This window comes from Somniosus microcephalus, chromosome 20 (genome assembly GCF_052327205.1).
Source record: "Somniosus microcephalus isolate GS21.2 chromosome 20, FLI_Smic_1.0, whole genome shotgun sequence".
NCBI classification, from domain to species: domain Eukaryota; kingdom Metazoa; phylum Chordata; class Chondrichthyes; order Squaliformes; family Somniosidae; genus Somniosus; species Somniosus microcephalus.
This window is the reverse complement of record NC_141006.1, coordinates 43,890,926-43,910,782: the sequence shown is the minus strand read 5'-3', so window position 1 is coordinate 43,910,782 and position 19,857 is coordinate 43,890,926. Positions and strand designations below refer to the sequence as shown.

Below are 19,857 nucleotides of genomic sequence, written 5' to 3'. Positions count from 1 at the left end.
ACAGCTCCTGTCCTATCCTCTTGTCACCTGGAGTCACCAGATAGCAGTTGATTGGCAACAGGTTGTTTCCCCCGCCCCCTGGCGCTGAGATTAGTTTTAGCGTCCTACTCCGATTGCAGTCTTTATTGAAGATATGACAGATGAACAGCATTTAAGAAGGAACAGACTAAAAGTAAGGGGGGAAGGGCAAGAACACACGTGAAAGGAAATAGAAGAAAAAAAGCAGGTGGACACTAAAGATGTGGACTACCTGAGTGTTCCGATGGAGGGTCTCCACCCTAAGGATGGGACTGCTGATGTTTCTGGAAATGAGGGAAGACGTGGGTTGATACGTGGGGTGGAGATCGTGCATCAGAACACTGTGCTGACTATGTAGTCTGCACCCTTGGAGGTCGACTTTTTTTTTTCTTCTACCAGGTTCCTGAGCTGCTGGAATCAGCTCTACTTCGCCAGATTTTTGTGCTTCCATTTTTGTGTCTTGTATATGTGTTATATTTCTTTAGTTTCTCTCCATAATGCCTCTTATTGTCTCATTCTCACTTCTAACCATGTCCTATCTTCCACTTAAACATTTTACAGGTCATTTGATTTTTCTGGTGCTTTGTTATTTTTCCCTTCTTAAAAAAAAAATGCTATTTATCAATAATTTCTTCCAGTTTCGACAGTGTCCACAACCTAAATGTGAATTATGCTGTTCTGTCCACAAATGCTCCCTGACCTGCTGAGGGTTTGCAGCATTTTCTGTTTTTTTTTTACATAACCATTCTGATTCATTTTGCATCTACAAATTCAGAGAATTATTTGGAATGCTTTCATTTCAATGTGTTGGCTGATTAAACTACTTTAGGGATATGTTATTACATTGTGTAAAATCTGTTGACTCTAAGGCAGCGACAAATACAATAAATGCACCATGTTTACTATTTATATATTTTTATTCACACACAAATAGTAATTCAATTTTTTTCATGACAGTGAATATGCAAGGAAACTGACACATTTCTGTAACGGATGAATGCAATTTACTTTTAAATCCAACAGCCCTTTTGTTACTGTCTCTATCATTCACAAAACTTTAGCCACCAGCCTGTCTACCCATGTTATACAAGGAGTGGGATCAACTCTCTCTGGGAAAGTGGAGTTTAGATAAATGCAAACTTGATCTGAATATATGGTACCATTCCATTCAACTTTGTTGGAGAAATCCTGGGGGGGAAAAAAAATCCTAGGATTCTTTTTCAGCATTGTTATCCTGTTGCATAGAAACCTTGATTCAAGCATAATCTAGTCATTCTAAAATTGAGAAATCAGTTCTGCTTTGATCAGGGTTCAGTCATGTTATTTTGTGTCTATTGCCCCACATTAGTTATCTCTCATGTCTGGGTACAATAGCAGTTAATGCCTCTTTTGTCTCCTATATGCTTATGGCAGCAATGGTAAATTGCAAATCCATTGTAGCAGAAGAGCCAGTATGTTTAACAGCAGTCTGAAGCCCGGTTGCTGAAAATAGTCATTTATTTAGTGTCCTAAATGGTTAGCTTACAGCAGTAACCTCTCTTGAATAGATATCGTGCAACTCCTTTGTGATACATGTTGTATGACTTGCTTTTCTGGTTTTTTTTTTAAAATGCACATCTGCATTTTTTCATCATGCTCTTGACTGCTTCCTGAAGGTCAGAGCAAAACCTTGAATGGAACGCGGTGTCGAGCTGAGTTTGCAACTGAATATCATAGGCTGGTGATTTAGGGAGGACAGAGCAGTACTCTCCAACTCACCCCCCCCCCCGGCATGCATAACCTTTCTCCAGTTTAAATCCAGAGAAACCAATGTTCTCTGGGCAATTTTCCAGCGTTGATAAGTTTGGAAACTATGTACGTTATCTAATTTGCAAAGTTTGGAGAAGTAATTGATTAAACAAATACAGTTTCAATGATACATAGTAAACTGATATTCACTAATCACTGACATTTGATTTGTGCCCACAGAATAGCTGACACAGACACAAGGTTATTTTGAAATATTTGTAACTTGTTTGGTAAAAGAAACAGTGCTAATACAGAGTTAGCTTTGATCAATAAGCAATCCATCTTTAACTTTTTAGTGACCTTTCCTATTCCCTTATATTAACTTCTTAAAAACATTTTAATTGCAACATCACAAAATTACTCAAGATTCCATTGCCTTCACTGTCACCTCCGGTAAAGCCTCTCGCCTTTTCTCAAGACCCAAAGAAAAGCTTTTCACCACCAGCACAATTTCGACCATCTCCTTGCTGCTTCAGAGATACGTTTAGAAATTACATTTCAGTTAATAATTAAACTTGAAATTGAGTTCTATTCAAAGTTTTGAGTTAAAAATTAAAGGGGATTCTAGAATCCAGAATTCTTCAGGTCATGTTTAAAGTATGCTACATTAGAAGACTTCTGTATTTAGATTTTTCTCTCCAACATGCCGTTACTCTGCTAGAAAAAGGAAGAGGACCAGTCTTCGCTCAAGCCCTCGTCACAATCAGTATTAACACCACTCCGCAATCAAGACAACAATTGGAGTGATGCAAATGGGACATGGTGGCTCCTACAAATTGTTGTCACTTTCACTCTATTGCTGAGCACTCCATCTAATAGTTTAGCTGTGAACCAATAAATTCACCAAAGCAGGTTTAGGTAACTTTAACTCGAACTCACAACCTTAAGGATGGTGTTTGTTTGCCACATATTTGATCAATTACTTTGAACTAGCTATTGTTTGGGCTCAACAGTCACGAGCCCCACTGCTCGCGCCACAGAGCTACCTTGAAGTATTTTTGTTCAAGAATTGTGTTATCTTATCTCAGTCCTATGTGGGCACATTACAGCTGCAAGACTGTTTAAAAACATACATTTGCTTCCCCCTCTCCCTCCCCCCTCCGTTTCCATTGTTCTCCTGGCTTTGTTACCTGAACCACCCTTGTACCTTGCTGCATTGTCTTATTGCTGCATTTCATTTTAATTCTGCTAAGAGACCAATCCTGCAGATCTTTACCCCAATCCACCACATTGACATTTCAAAATATAGCAGCTAACGTAGGTGAAAATCTATATGTTTTTGGTGTTGATTTTTGAAAACAATTAGAAAATGACCATTTAGCTCCTACTATCTCCCTCCCCAATGTCGTTTTATATAAATAGAAAGTAAAATACTGTAGATGCTGGAAATCTGAAATAAAATGCTGAAAAGACTCAGCAGCTCAGGCAGCATCTGTGGAGAAAGGATGGTAGGGTTAATGGTTCAGGTCTATGACCCTTCTTCGGTTCTCCCCCAATCTCTTACTTGGTGACTTGTGCCTTGTCTTTATTGGATAAGTTGTTTTAGTTTTCAACAAGAAAACTTTGGAATTGGTTTTCAACATTAAATTGTTTTTAAAATAAAAAGAAGAATTTTAAGGGAGAAGGTAAACACACAAATCCTTACAAAATTCGGAAAGAAAATTTATAAAAGTGAAAACACAGATGACAACAACTGAATCACATTTCAGTTCCTATCTGTGCTCTCAAGCTAATTAACTTTACAGAATTTTAATCAGGCTTCAGGAGTTATTTACAGCATCTTGCTGTTTTTCATAAGCATTAATTACAAAATCCCCTCATTGCTGCTACCTAAATTCTACGTGTTTTAAAATAATGGCGTTATTCAATTTATCGCGAATATCTTTTTAATGCTAATTCTTTTCATAACCTTATCCTTCCCTTTTGTCGCTATGGTAATCACAACGCAGGTAGTAATCTGTGAGAATTGTACTTTCACATTCATACAGCCAATACCGAAATGCTAATGCATTTTGTTTTAATGTTTGCCTTCCTTTTAAAATCATCTCGGTAAGACTCGAAATTCACCCACCCAACTCGTTCACTAAATTTGTTGAACTTTCACCTCATGCTTTGATGTTTGATTGACAAATCAAAATGATCACAGAAGTGGAACCTGAAAGCCCTCTTGCTGTGACTGTTCCTGGTGAGGTTGTCTAAAGCACTGTGTCAAGTGTTGAGCAAAGTTACTTAAGGTGCTTTTAGATGAGGCACGGACGCCGCTAATCAACAGAAACAGTTAGCTTACCTTTTGCGCTCAAACGTTCACTCTATCTCAGAGGAGGATACGAAAGGGGAAGAGAGTCGACAAAGGATGTTCCATTTCTCATTTCCCGAACTGGAGACGTAATAAAATTGGTAAGTTTTTAAGAAAGGCATTCTACATTGTGTTGCCTCTTCTTGCAATGGCATGGACTGGTTGGGCCGAATGGTCTGTTTCTGTGCCGTATATCCTATGTAATTCACTCGGGCTGGTCAACATTGGTGCAACTTTACTGAATCTGAATTCTAGAAATATGACTGATTTCACTCTTGGGAGCATATCAGTCATAATAGAATCAAATAATACAGTTGATAGGAAGTGACCATCAGGTGGCTGAGTCTTAGAGGACACTGCATCCAGTGAACAATTTCATTTGGTTGGATGAAGATATAGATGTGACTTGGCTACTTGCACTATCTTCATGGAAGATATTTGACAAAACTTTTATTTTTTGAGAAGGCAAAGAACTGCGTTTCAGCACCCTGTAGGTTAGGGTTTGGGGGCAATTTGAAAAAAAGATTTGTCAAACGCTTTCATAAAGACATTTTCCTTAAATATGCCACGAGACAGAGCCCCCCCCCCCCACCCTCTCCCGCTCTATCATGGAACCAATGTTGCAAGGGCTGCCAGGCGAAATGCTGCGATAGATCTTTATGGAGGGAGGATGGAAGGGTAGTCATACTAGAGTTTGGATTTCTGGGTGGATTTCGAGCTCTGGCTGTATGAAGAGTTTGTTAAATTTATAATCTGCCGCTCATTAGATACTGATTGCTGCAGAAGCCACGGAACTTGCTCTGGACTCCCGAAGTTTGTTGTTGGGCAACATAATGGTGCAGCAAGAGACGCCCACGGTGGCTTCTGGAAGCTCGTCCTCCTCAGTCCATTCATTCAGATCTGGATTGTAGGCCTGGATGCATCGTTTGTACTTCTTTGCACTTTCGTTCCAGCCTCCGACCAGATACATTCGGTCATTCAGTGTCGTTACACCAGCCGTGCTGACGCCGGTCGATAGAGGAGCCACGTAGCTCCACTGGCCGTTGTAAGCGCTGTAGCGTTCGACCGCGACCACATCAACCCGCTCACCATGTGGCCCAAGCTGGCTGCCGCCCATCACGTAGGTGTAATCGCCCAGGGTGACTGCACAGTGCCAGCCTCTGGGGGTGCTCAGGCTGGCACGGTCTTTCCACGTGTCTGTTGTAGGGTCGTAGATGCACACTGTGCGGGAGTAGCCGTTGTTGATGTAGCCGCCCGCCACCAGGATCTTGCCGTCGCTGAGCGCAGAAGCGTGGCAGCAGCGGGCGACCTCCATCCGAGCCTTCATCTGCCACTGGTTGGTGGAGGGGATGTAACATTCCATGGACGCGAGGGGACCTTCTAAATTCCGACCTCCCACCGCGAAAAGAAGGCCATTGTAAGCGCACATGCTGAAGTGGGTTCGCTTCTGCAGCAGGCTAGCCAGGTGGAACCAGGTGTTGAAACGAGGGTCATATCTGGAAAAACACCACAGGTTTTTTTTTCAATATACCTTTCAATTTTGAAAAGACCACATCAAGGAGATAAGCTCACGATTTCATAAGATTTGCCATTTTACATAGGAATTGCTAGACGAAAAAAGACTAGGATCCATCTAGTTCGCCTTCTACCATCCTGGTAGTCACATGATACAATGTGTAGTGGCGCTTCGTAATGACTCTTACACAATGATAATAGAGTTATTGACTAATCATAGCAATCAATCTCCATCAATTAGTCCCAGGCATGACACCAGGAGGAGATCGAGGAGATTTTCTGTGACACACTTAAGGATCACTTGGTAATTCACCTGATGTTTCCTACATTGCAAGTCACAAAAGTACTTCATTGGTTGTAAAGCACTTTGGAACGTCCTGAGGTCGTGAAAGGCTCTATAGAAATTCATGCCTTTCTTTCTACTTTCTTACTCCTTACAACTTTAATGGTGCCTTACACTGTGGGGCTTAGCTCTTTGCTCATGTTTCTAATTGAAAAAATAATTACTTTTGAAAATATCATGGGATTCAACCAAAAATTTGAAGCGAGCAGTAAGAACTTTTAGTGACTAAGAACGAACTTGCATTATACAATGCTTTGTCATGTCTCTGGGGAGGTCCTAAAGAAAGAACGTACCTTTATATAGCGCTTTTCAGGACCTCAGGATGTCCCAAACCACTACACCGCAAAATAAATACATTAGAAGTGAAGTCACTCTTGTAACGTAAGAAATGCAGCAACCAATTTGCGCACAGCAAGGCCCAACAAACAGCAATGTGATAATGACCAGATAATCTGTTTTTCATGATGTTGGTTGAGGGATAAATATTGACCAGGACACCAGGGAGAACGACCCTGCTCTTCTTTGAAGTAGTGCCATGGGATCTTTTACGTCCACCTGAAAGGGCAGACAGGGCCTCAGTTTAGCGTTTCTTCAGAAAGACGACACCTCCGACACTGCAGTGCTCCCTCAGTCCTGCACTGGAGTGTAAGCCTAGATTATGTGCTCAAATCAGGAGTGGAGTTTGAACCCCAAACCTTTTGACTCAGAGTGACACTACCAACTGAGCCAAACTGGCTCAGGACCAGAGCCAAAAAGTTACATGTGTAACACAACTTTATTAAGAATCACGATTTATATTAGTTCACAAATGATTGCAAAACTTGAAATTAAGGAGATGGAAGAAAACAAAAACATTGAAAACTTCAAAGCCCCAAATTGAAAGTTCTGGAGTTTACTGGTTCTCAGTGATGGGTGAATTATCCTTGCATTTAGGCTGTTTTCTTGAACCTACAGATTTAAATTGAAGTTCACACGACTGTAAAATAACCCAGTCTGTATTAACTCATGAATAAAACCAAAAATGTAATTAAATAAAACTCAGATTGAATCCAATTCCTGCAAAACACAAAATCATGGCCCAAGAGATTGCAATGGGGCAGCAGGAAACTCATGGGAAAATTTGGGAGCCTCTCAAAAATCCCCAAAAGACTCGGAAGGCCTGTGTTTCCTTCAGAAAAACAGTGAAGTACTTTGGGATGTCAAAGGCACCATATTAATGCCAATTCTGTCTTTCTTTCTTAATTGTTCCATCAGGTTTTTAAATCTAAAAAAAAATTCCAATCCCAATATTATGTAACGGCGAATAATAGAGGTCTGCTGTACTTAGTATCATAACTGTAATGAGATAAGGTATCATACCTGTGGTGGTGTGCTATTTTTGAAGGAAACGCATTATTTATTAAAGTATCTTTTGGAAGGGAAAGAATCTTGATAAAGCATTGTAAAATGATAACAACCACAAAACTTAAAATATTTGGATAATTTTGAGTATCAGTCTAGAAACTAGTCTGCCAATGACTCATTTTTAGAATCTTTTAAAAGTTTTTTTTTTACAATGACTTTGATACAATAATCATATCTTTAATAGCCATGTAATTTTGATTTGACTTTTAAATCTCAATGTTCCACTGCCATTCAGCCCCATTACAAAAAAAGTCTTTATTCAAGTATGAATTTTTCCAATCCTATAACTGTTTAACAAACTTACCCTCTGTATTTCTAGCTCCCCATTCAACAGTATTCACACAACCATAGCATGGTTATTCAATGATACTAGATGTATACCATTGTCTCTTTTCTTAGACTGAATGATGCATACATGTGTAGATGGATTATATTATGGCTCCTGTTATTGAAACGCCTCAGGACCTGTTTGTAATGTTAGAACCACAAAGTGCCGCTAGAATAACGCAACCTATCAGCCTGTGATTTCAAACTTTGATCAGATTTCAGATGGTTTTGCTCTCAATTGCTGAATGTTTCAATGTTTAACAATTTTCAGTGTAACAAAAGATTATGATTATTTTTCTGCTTACTAGTAATATGTCTTGATGAAGCCTGAAAGGGAACATGTCCATTGGGAACTGGTTCATACGTTCCTTTACTTGTACCCATTGAGGTTGGCTTAGTGCCCCTGTGCCACAGTGAGAAAAATCAGTCAGAGTTCCTGCGTTTGACCCTATCTGGATGCCAGGTAATAGAATAGGATACCCTCCATGATCAAACCCCTGACAACACTCACTGCCTAGGCTGACATGAAGAATGGTCACTTGGAAAAGTTAATGGAAGACTATCAGCACCTGTGGATTGATACACTGCAGGAGTCAGCAGCTGTAGGAGAGGAATGGAGAAAAAGATGGCATGTGCCTATTTTATGCCCATGCTCATCACTACATATCCTTCTTTAGCTAGGAAGTGGGATGCTCTACATTGTGAAGTGGGATGCTCTGCATTGTGAATAATTCAATAATGGTCATCATCTATCATTGCAGAAAGTGTCTGGTGAGCAAGAGGATGTTAGTTTATCAGGGCAGAGTCAAATGTGAATGTCATCAGCTCCTCATCAGGCCACTATATGGAACTTTATATAATAGCCTGGATGGGATCAAAGAAAGCTTACACAGTCAAGACAAATGAGTCTGAGTAACAATAGGCAAGTAGTGGGGCCCTCAACTCAAGATCTTCTAGCTGTCTATTAAAGCATTCAGTTACTGTATGTGCTCTCATGCTGCTTGGACTGAGATATCTTGAACTGGCTTCACGTGAAACAGTTTTCAAGAAGAAGCAATGCTATCTTCTTGTATTCAATCAAATCCAGATCCCAAAGATGAGAGGATAGTATTCTCACAAAGTGCCAGAAGTCCTCAAAAAAATAGCGACCATGATTTAATTTGTCTGAATTGTAGCTGAAGTTAGGTTCGAGAGATATAAAGACAGCATTTGAACACATTTTAGCACCTTGTTTTCTTCCCCGAGAGACTTTTGACACCTGTTGTGATTTGACCAATAACAGATTGTCTGATCATTTATCTGATTGCTGTTTATGGGACCATACTGTGCAAATAATTGGCTGCCATATTTCTGTATATTACAACAGTGACAATGCTTCAAAAGTACTGCATTGGCTGTGAAGCATTTTGGGGACATTCTGAGGACATGAAAGACATGCTATAAGTGCAAGTTCGTTCTTTTATTGTAAAAACTAGAATGTATCCCTAATAAAAAATAGTCCTTGAATAGTCTACAGACCTTATTTTTCTGAGGTTGAAATCATTATATGCTAACACATCCCACAGGATAATTGGCTCATATTACCTGCTTAAATCGCTGACAGCATGTTTAGCCTGGTTTCGGGCATCATTCTGATCCTCACCACCAGCCACGTATAAAAAGCCATCCATCACCACTACACATTGATTGAAGCTTTTGGCTGGCATTTCTGCAAGTTTGTTCCATCCATTTTCAGGATCTCTGTATAAGATTTCTCTGCTCAAAGCCTTCTCAGTCAAAGCTGGCCGACCACCTACGGTTACCAGGACCTTCTGCCCTCCCCTGAGCTTTGTTCTTCTAGACTGCATTGAGTTCTGTTGATGAGGCAGGAGGTGGTAGTTCATGGCATTAACTAGGAGCCGATGGCAGTCTGGATCTTGCATCATGCATGGGGTAGGTTGAACATAACTGACTAGATCATGAGCTGAAATGGTACCAAATCTGATATTACTCAACAGATCAGCTGCATGCTTCACCCTCTTGGAGTCAAACTGCAACCACTTCATAGCAATTTGGAATGCAGTGAGCTCAGAGGGCAGTTGCAGGCTGTCATCCATTAACAAATCACTTATTTGATCATAAGTCAGCTTCATGAATTGATCATTTTCTGAAAACTCCAAGAAATGTTCACGGATGAATTTCTTCGCTGATTCTTTAACCTGGTTGAGCCCATATGTCCCAGCAATGTTTGAGATGTACATGCAGTTTTCCACGTTCATTTCTTGAATAAGGAAGTCAGTGCACATGTTGATCAAGGTATACATTTGGAATTGGGTGGCAGTAGCAATGGTGCATCCAATGGTATAAAGAGACAAGCTGAGTGTCCCTGTGTAGGCATAGGTTATGGCAGTGGCCAAACCTAAAGGTGATGCACCATTGACATCTACACATTGAATGGATGGATCTTTCTTCAACATGTTACGGAAATAATCACTACATGCAGCCATCACTACTTTATGGACATCAAAGGATTTGTTTTTAGTGGATAGTGTGAGATCAGAGAGGAGTCTCTCCTGGCGCATCCTGCTGATTTCCTCCAAGAGGCTGGAGCCATGGTTGGGATTGGAGACTTCTGTGGCTGTGCAACGAAACCCGTTTGTTCCACTATCATAGAGTGTGTTAAGGTGGTTCAGCTGATTGATGTCAATGGTTGTGTCCTCAACAATGCTTATTTTTGGTAATTCATTCTTTTCAGTCTTGTTTTTCTTGGTGCTTTTCTTCTTTGGTGCCATTGTGTGTTTTACTGACACAACCCAATCTAAAAGTAGAAATTCAATCATTTTAATTATATTTCACAATTTCACTACCCCTCCCAATAAAAGTTGTAAAATAAGTTGAAGTAAACCACATTGTGCATTGTTTTCTAAATTGACATCCCTGCTAATCAAAATTAAGATGTAATTAAATATTGGAATCACACACTTGGATACTTGAAGAGTTAAAGTTAAACTCTATTGTTCCACAAGTTTCCATGTCTAACAAAAGGATGGCAACTTTTTGATAGCAAATGCCAATAAAATAAGCTTTGTAACTTTTCTTTTCTCATATAATACATTTTGTTCACCTTTGAGTTAACTATCTAAAACTATCTTAACTGTCAGCTAGTATTTGGTTGTGATTAGCCAGCACTAATACAGGCTTACATTTTCTTTAAAGGTATTCAGCATTCACTTCAGTTGCTCCAGCAGACAATTGGAGCACATCCTTTTTGATTTTGGGGGTTATCTAAAGACTACATTTGTGTCGACCAATTTCTAAAGTTACCAAATGTTTTGTCAAGTGCAGCAAAAATATAAACTGAAAATACTCTTTTTTTTAATACACTGGCATATATATAAGGGTAAAATTCTGCTTTGGAACTCCCATCACACAACTGAGCATACCAGGAGTGCATATCGGGACATTGTACACCCAAAGTCCTTGGATGGAAAAGTACCAGCTTCCGATGCGCAATTTCCCAATATGCGCTCTCAGTGGCAGATGCAGTTCTGCACTAGGAGCAGTGAAACAGAAAATTGAAGCTATAGCCTTTTTACATACACTTGGGAAATGCAAAATGAATTGGACAAAATATGTAAGTGAGCAGAATAATGGCAGATTACGTTATAGAAAAGCGTAAAGTACTGCATAATGAAAATGAATTGCATATAGACACTATGAATGGTATGGAAATAACTAAAGTTGAATCTGAAAAAGATGTCATAGTAGATTCGATGCCCAACCACTATGTAGCAGGATCAACAAAACAAATAGAATGCTGAACTACATAGCAAAAACAGTAGAGTGCAAGTCAAAGGAAGTTGTGCTCAAATTGTACAGTGCTCTGGTAAACCACATCCTAAATATTGTGTTCAATTCTGGTCATTGATGGATTCAAGTGCTGAAGGCAAAAGACTGATCCTTAGTGTCAGAGGTTTCAGTTACGAGGTAAGACTAGAGAAACTTGGGCTTTAGAACCTTTAAAGGAGGCGATCTTATAGAAGTATATTAGATAGTAAGTGGTATGGAAAATATTCAATCTGGAAAATTACTTCAGTCTAAATTAAATCTAACCTAAAGTGTAGGACAAAGTTCAAACTAATAAAAGGCAAACTTAGCCTGATGTTAGGAAGTCCTTCACACAAACAGTAATCACCATTTGTAATGGAATTCTGGGTGGAATAGTGGACTCAAAATCCTGGAATTATTTAAGAAGCATTTGGATGCACAATGGAGGGACCATAGGGACCTTCTGGCTAGATGAAGTGAGGTGGGGTGAATGGTCTTCCTCGTCTGTATTTAACTTGTAACGAATTAACAAAAACTAGTGTTAAAAAAGCAAATTGTAAACTATTCCAGTATTTCCCAGTATCTGTTTAGGCTCTCTTTTAATCACTGTTGGGGAGGGGGGTTAGATGTCATGGGCCTGGCAGATTCAGCTGCTGTTTCCTCTATTAAAAGATGTCTATTTTGAGCTAAAGCATTCCAGCAGCTGTGATCCCTCATAAGAAAGCCACGTGACAATCACTTTGACGAGCAACTTTTCCGGCTTTTGGGCTAACAATGTTTGGGGGATTTAAAAAAAAAACACAAAAAATTGTTGCTGTTCTGCATGCTTATTTTTTGTTGGAATAATAAAGGTGAATAATAATTCAATAGTGATCGCCAAGATTTGTGACCTGGAAGAACCCTCTTCATTGGCATATTTGTAATAAATTAAGCTTAAGACCAGCGAGATGATGTGCAGATACATGCATTACGGTGACAGTACTTGCAGTTGACTTCCGCTTTTATGGTAGCTCAATGAAATCCTTCATTTGAATTTAGTTTGCCTGGGCAGAGCAATTATCAGCGATAGCTACAGAACAGACAAAGTAAACTTTCCCTGTGACCATAAGAGAGTGCTGATTAACTACTGCATTCTCCACCAGCTCACCTAGTGCCAAAGGAGACCCACATTTGAAGATGGCGAGAATTATTGTACAAATGAAGCCACTAATACACAAATACAAAAGCAAAATACTGCGGATGCTGGAAATCTGAAATAAAAACAGAAAATGTTGGAAATACTCAGCCAGTCAGGCACCCCATCTGTGGAGAGAGAATCAGAGTTCACGTTTCAGGTTAACTCCGTTTCTCTCTCCACAGATGCTGCCTGACCTGCTGAGTATTTCCAGCATTTTCTGTTTTTATTCCACTAATACTCACATTTGACCACCTTGCCAGTTTTGCCTAGAATTCACATGGATTTGTTTTTCCCATTTTTCTCCTCTGAGTAGCCTTGTGATGAACGCTGCAAATGCCCAGAGGGAAAATGAAGCACTTTCCCAGCCTCCCACCGTACCCCTGCGCCTGGTTGGGTTGTGAACTGTGATTGTGACCCTTTGTCTATTTGCCTTTACCCGGTTCGATCGCTCGCCTTTTCTCTGCAAAGTTTCATGGCAACCCAGATGGAAGCTAAGCAGAGCCAGGCCTGGTTAGTACCTGGAGGGGTGACCATCAGGGAAGACCAGGTGCAGAAGGTCACGGAAGGAGCCCCGAGAAGGGGCGGTTGATGAGAAGGTCACCGAAGGAGGAGCGGCTGGTGAGCAGGCCCGGGCGTTGGGCTGAAGATTGTCGAACAGGAGGAATGGTGGAAATGGAATGGCGGCGCGCACCGACGCAGCGGCTTTGCTTCTCCCAGTCATGGGAGCTTGCAAGATCACATTTCGTTGTTCATGTACTTGTGCAATGACAATAAAGTTGAATTATTATTATTATTATTATTAAAATTGACAGCCCGTCTTCTGAGAAAACCCAACTTTAAACAGTAGCGCAGGCGGGGAGTTTGCGATGAGATTCCCATTTTAGGCAATGTCCACCAAGGCATTCTCCCATTGTAGAATGCTCTGCAGAATCACCCCGTCCCGTTTCCCCGCTGATGTTGAACTCTTTCCCCTCCCCTGCTTTTAACAGTATATTTTAATATATAAAAATACTGAAGCCAAAGGATGATCGCTTTCCTGCTACAATTTTTGCGTCGCTGTAAAGTGGTTTTTGGTACGAGTCATCGGAAAGGTGGCGGTATAATTCAGAGCGCTATCCAACGGCCTGAAATGTGAGATCCCCTCCAAGAGATCGCCTTATTCTCGGGGTTGAGTATCCAAAGCCTGCGATATAAATCCAATACCAACTAAATCTACAACAGGTGCTACAGACGATCAGAGACCGGAGTGAATCCTGGCGACCCTACGTGACATTACAGCTAAAGGAGTATAACTGTTCAAATAATGAAGTCACGGTCTATATGTAAATTGTTGGAGAGGAAACCTCGGGAAGAGTAATCCCATTCCAGCATAAAACGCACTGGAACATTGCCATAATAAACCACCAGAAACATTCCGTGCGTTCTAATTTACGATTTGCCTGTATTTCTAAAGAAACTTTAAGCACGGTGTTTGCGAGGTGAAATCTAGGATAACTGTTTCGGATTTTTTTTTAAGGATATGCAACATATCCTTGCATGGAGCAGGCTCGAGGGGCCGTATGGCTTACTCCTACTCATATAGAATCATAGAAATTTACCGCAAAGAAGGAGCCCATTCGGACCACTGTGTCTGTGCCAAGAGCTAATCAGCCTAATCCCACTTTCCAGCTCTTGGTCCAGCCCTCTAGGTTGCGGCACTTCAAGTGCATATCCCAGTACTTTTTAAACGCGGTGAGGGTTTCTGCCTCTACCACCCTTTCAGGCAGTGAGTTCCAGACCCCCTAGATCAGGTCTATAAGAAAGGCCGGATCTTTGTAAAGCTGACCATGCTGTTTTCTCCAGTTAATTAGGACGATAAAAATACCAACAGGGTGGATTTCATTGCAACAAACCTATAAATATTCACATGTCGTCAAGCGAAATGCGTGCATATAGAACCCCGGTGCTGCTGGAGAAAAGCACAAGGATTGGCTATGATAAATTGACCCTTAGTGTTAGGGGGATTAAATACGTGGGGTACAGGGATAGGGTGGGATATGTGTTGGTGTAGGGGTTACGGGGATCGGGTGGGATATGTGTCGGTGCAGGCTCGATGGGCCGAAATGGCTTCTATCTGCACTGTGGGGTTTCTGTGATTCTTACCAAGAATTGCATGAAGCGCCACACTGGGCTGACGGCGCATTTCATCTTTAGCTGTAGTAAAAATACCCCTAACATTTTAGCGATCAGCGAACTGTGTAACAGTCAAAAAGTGGGCACCTGCTGGTTTAATGCATTTCATTAAGTTTTAAACTTTTACAATTAACAAAGGGCAAACTTTCGGATGGTCTTGCCATACTACGGCTTCGCATATTAATAAAACCCTGTGTTTTATTAACCGCGTCTTGAAATTGCCACCCGGTTTCTTATATAGCAATAAATGAGTTTATTGACAGATTGCGTTTGTCTATCATAGATACTAGCCTGCGGTCCCACTGCTCCAATTCATCTGACACGTATCAGGTCAGTTGTGTGAATTAGCTGTCAGCTGGGCTGCGATCTGTCAATCTCTGGGAAATATTTACAAGCAGGACGGTCAATAGATTACTGTCCGTCAAACAGGAAGAACGGGAACGGGAAAGGAAACTCAAATTCAACTCATTACCGGAGAGAATCGCAGGACGTAGATTCCGCTATGATGGACATGACAAGGTTAGGCAGCACTTTCCCTTGAAAAGCTTTATCTTAGTCTGTTCTGCAATTAAATTGCAGAATCATAGAAATATACAGCACGAGGGAGGCCATTCAGCCCGTCGTGTCTGTGCCGGCCGAAAAAGAGCTACCCAGCCTAATCCCACTTTCCAGCTCTTGGTCCCTAGCCCTGTAGGTTAAGGCACTTCAAGTGTATACCCAAGTACTTGTTAAATGTGATGAGGGGTTCTGCCTCTACCACCCTTTCAGGCAGAGAGTTCCAGACCCCCACCACCCTCTGGGTGAAAACATTCCTCATCAACTCCCCGCTAATCCTTCCACCAGTTACTTTAAATCTATGCCCCGTTATTGATTTCTCTGCTAAGAGAAATAGGTGCTTCCTATCCACTCTATCTAGGCCCCTCATAATTTCACACACCTCAATTAAATCTTCCCTCGGCCTCCTCTGTTCCAAAGAAAACAACCCCAGCCTATCCAATCTTCCCTCATAGCTAAAACTCTCCAGTCCTGGCAACATCCTGGTAAATCTCCTCTCCAGTGCAATCACATCTTTGAGTTTAAAACACATTTCACAAAACAAGACACAAGCACAAATGAAACCTCTGCAGTCCAAGGTTACCAGCTATCAAGCGCAGCAACGCAGGAAGTACCTGGAGTCAATACCTTGTAGGCACTTAAATTTGACAGTAACAAAAATAGATGATCACTGTTACAGACTCGGGCAGCATGGACTGTGATGTTTCCCATGACTTTAAAAAGGTGGAGGGTGATGAAAAGATACATTCTATCCAAAGCAGTTTTTCAAAACCTAATTTCGCTGATATCTGAAATGTTTCTATATTAAAGACTAAGTTTCACTCCATCCCTGAAAACATGTCGAAGCTTTAAACCGCCCGCTAAACACACCTATCTACAAGATGACAATGAACATTAATTAGCCTAGCTTCTAAATCTGAAACTTTTTGCGAGGACACTGCACTCGTCCTATTGGGATGAAGGTGAAAAAATAAGAGTATATAATTTGAAGGATATTCAATTTCTGGAAGGGTATCAGCGAGTCAGGTCGAGGCTGCCAGCTGCTCAGTTACAAATGTGTCTCAGGACAGAAATAGAAGCCTGGACGGTGGCGCAGTCTGAGTTGTTTATCAAACACGAACGCAGGGGTCACCTTTTTTTACAGTGATTTTCCTATCACCAACAGAAAAAAAAACTAAACGAATTAACAAACCTGATCTACAATCAGTTTATAGTTAAAAAAAATAATGGCAGAAAAGTTGCTATGGGTAGCGACATTGGAAAGTCGTTATTTTTGAGCGCATTTACCTGGAGCGACATGTGGAATTTCCCCTGAGAAATGAGACAAATGTTGTCGTGTTGTTACCCCGCTTGTCAATGTAACTCGGATGCTGAGAGAAATATTATAATGAGTAGAAGCGATTGAGCAGATGCTGGACAACTTCAAGTGTCCAATTTCAGACTCTTCAACAGTGAGAAATACTCTGAAACAACATATCCCCTTAAAAACAAATCCTAAAACATAGAAGGCGTCGCTGGTTACTATTATTAGAAATTCACGATTCGTTAACATTTCAGAAATTCGTTCGTCAGTTTCATCGACTTTTATTTAAAGATAGTACTTTCCCCCAAAAAATTTGAAATTAAATTTTAAAACCCAACTTTATATTTTATTCGCCATGAATCATTACATTTTAAACATTTCGACTAAAGATTGGACTCCATCCACAAATAAAGAAAATAAGCTTCACTCAGTAACCTCCTCGCTAAAAGAACGGCAGGATTATTAGATGTAGCGATCCTCCGCCCCGCTATTCCGTTAAACCCTGTTTTATGAGCTCTGTACCTTAGCTGAGAGATGGTTTCAGGAGAGAACTCCGGTTTCGTGTGGGGGACTTGGAGCAGCAGCGAGACAGTGAGGGCTGGCTAACCACATGCTCTAAAAAACCACACGCAGGAGCTGACGTTTCAAACTCAACCCAGCAACGAGGAGCTGTGGTATTATGGGGATTGGGGGCCGTTTATAACATTCGCAGGTCATATTACAAAGTATTTACAGCACAGAAACAGGCCATTCGGCCCAACAGGTCCATGCCGGTGTTTATGCTCCACACCAGCCTCCTCCCGCCCCTCTTCATCTCACCCCATCAGCATATCCTTCTGTACCTTCCTCCCCCTTGTTACTCAACCTGAGATGAAAGTCTTCAGGAGAGGGGGGAGTGCTTTCTGTTCCAAGTACACGCCGTGTATTTCGTACCTCCGGTGTTTTAGGTTATGGGGTTGAATTGAACCCTTTCTGGGGCCAGATTCCTAAACGCAGCTATATTTTTCCATGGTAATTGCTTGCTCCAGTTGCTGAGGAGATTTTTGCCTGCCACCTGAAACTTTTTGTTTTGTTTTGTTCCACTAGCAATTAACTTGTTTGGAGTAGTTCTGTAAAAAGCGTGATGGGTCGCCCCCCTTTAAAAAGTAACTACTGGATCACATTATTTATGGTAATTCAGATGATACACTGACTTACAGGACAAGAATATTATCCCTTGTAAGGTACAATCTATTACTTTGCTGCTAAGGTCCCATTAATACCACAAAGACTAATTCTTGCTAATGGTCTCAGATCAATCACAGTTTAATTGTTGTTAGATGAATGTGCTTTTAAGTTTTAAGGTCCAAGCCAAGACTAGCTTTCATTTCTTTAAAGATTATTTTGCCTTTGCAATAAAGTGTAACATCTAATGTGATGCCTGGAGTGTGACAGACATGTAGTAGATGCAACACACACACTCACAGCATGAGGGAGTTGAATTAACATTCGCAAGGATGTAGTCACTAACCCAGGCCAATCAGAAAATGTGCCATTACAACTGTTGTTAATTCAGTTCCATTCAAGGCTGATCTCCAGATATGCTTTTAGTAGTCTATTTTTTTAATGTTGAAAAAAATCACGTTTTTATAAGCTTTTTCTTTATTAGTGATGAAGTATTTCTTAATTTGGAAACTGCATTAAAGCAACAACACACTGTACTACTGAATGGATTCTGGTCTGTGAGTCCACACGTGATGAGTTTAATATACTATAGATAGGAGCATACAGACCCAAAGATCCAGGTTTGATACATTAGAACAGATTCCTGCACTCAATCTAAGCTGAGGTGGCAATAGGGGTGCTACAACCTGCATCAGGTCCTGGGCTAGCAAGCACTGGACTCAACATTCTCCTTGTTATCAAGTGACCCTGATGGAAGGTACATGCGCGAACATTAGGCAAGGATAGGATACGGCTTAACTATGATGCTCCCACAATCAAATGACGTGCCAACAGTTACTGCCTCTGTTTACAGATGAAGAATGAGTACTTGAGAAGGATAACGGAGGGAAATCATTACCTGTGGATCTGTACTCCAGCCAATGTCCGTGCCTTCAGGGGAGGAGATGGGGCAAAAAGCTCGAAAAATTCAAAGGAAACCATAAAATGATAAAGGAAACAGATAAAACATCCACATCACACTGAAATGGCGACTTGCAGAGTAAACTAGATAAGTAGAGTCAATATTCTTTTCTTGTTCTGAGGCATGCCTCAGCATTGACAGTTCTAATGATGATGATTGTTATAAGTTCAAATATATGAAGTCACACAACACCAGGTTATAGTCCAACAGCTTTATTTGTGATTTCAAATAAAGCTGTTGGACTATAACCTGGTGTTGTGTGACTTCATATATTTGTCCACCCCAGTCCAACACCGGCATCTCCACATCATGGTTATAAGTTCAGGTCTGCCATAGACACCTACTCCGGTTCATTGGCATCAGTTGCTCCCATAAATAGTCTGAGTATCTTACTTTTATGGGAGTTGACTCACACTGGCCTATATCTACTTGTACAATAAAATAACCCAGGGACATATCAATAGCATCCCCTAGAAAGAAAATGAAAGACTTGCATTTATATAGCGCCTATCACGAACTCAGGACGTCCCAAAGCGCTTTACCGCCAATGAAGTACTTTTGGAGTGTAGTCACTGTTGTATTGTAGGAAACAGGCAACCAATTTGCGCACAGCAAGCTCCCACAAACAGCAATGTGATAATGACCAGATAATGTTTTTGTTATATTGATTGAGGGATAAATATTGGCCAGGACACCGGGGATAACTCCCCTGCTCTTCTTCAAAATAGTGCCATGGAATCTATTACATCCACCTGAGAGAGCAGACGAGGCCGCAGTTTAATGTCTCATCCGAAAGATGGATGTGGGCTGGATATTCCTGTCTTTCAGACACGTGCTTCTTCAATCTCTCTGAAGACAGACTGAGCAGATGAGGTCAGTTATGAATTGTTAAGCTGCTTTATTTCACTGTAAGGTGAACATAGAGAACAGCTGTTATGATCAGACTCACTGGGGGTGATTTTTATTCAGAAGTCGGGAAGGAGGCGGGACTACAACTTTTGGAGTTGTAGTCCCGCCTCCATCGAGA

General features: G+C 40.9%; 1 protein-coding gene across 2 annotated transcripts; it reads right to left on the bottom strand.

Moving 5' to 3' along the window:
- Positions 1–916: 916 nt before the first annotated feature.
- On the bottom strand, positions 917–17,340 carry LOC147103170 (kelch-like protein 31). 2 transcript variants are annotated; one of them, XM_085962550.1, is made up of 4 exons: positions 17,228–17,340; positions 16,690–16,772; positions 9,276–10,488; positions 917–5,598 (listed from the first exon to the last, which is right to left on the bottom strand). In XM_085962550.1, the coding sequence occupies exons 3-4, from the start codon at positions 10,460–10,462 to the stop codon at positions 4,866–4,868; spliced, it is 1,920 nt and encodes a 639-aa protein (XP_085818676.1). In that variant the 5' UTR covers positions 10,463–10,488; positions 16,690–16,772; positions 17,228–17,340; the 3' UTR covers positions 917–4,865. The 2 variants fall into 2 exon arrangements, with proteins under 2 accessions (XP_085818676.1, XP_085818675.1); XM_085962549.1 differs by lacking the exon at positions 16,690–16,772 and having other exon boundaries at positions 17,228–17,339.
- Between the last annotated feature and the right edge of the window lie 2,517 nt (positions 17,341–19,857).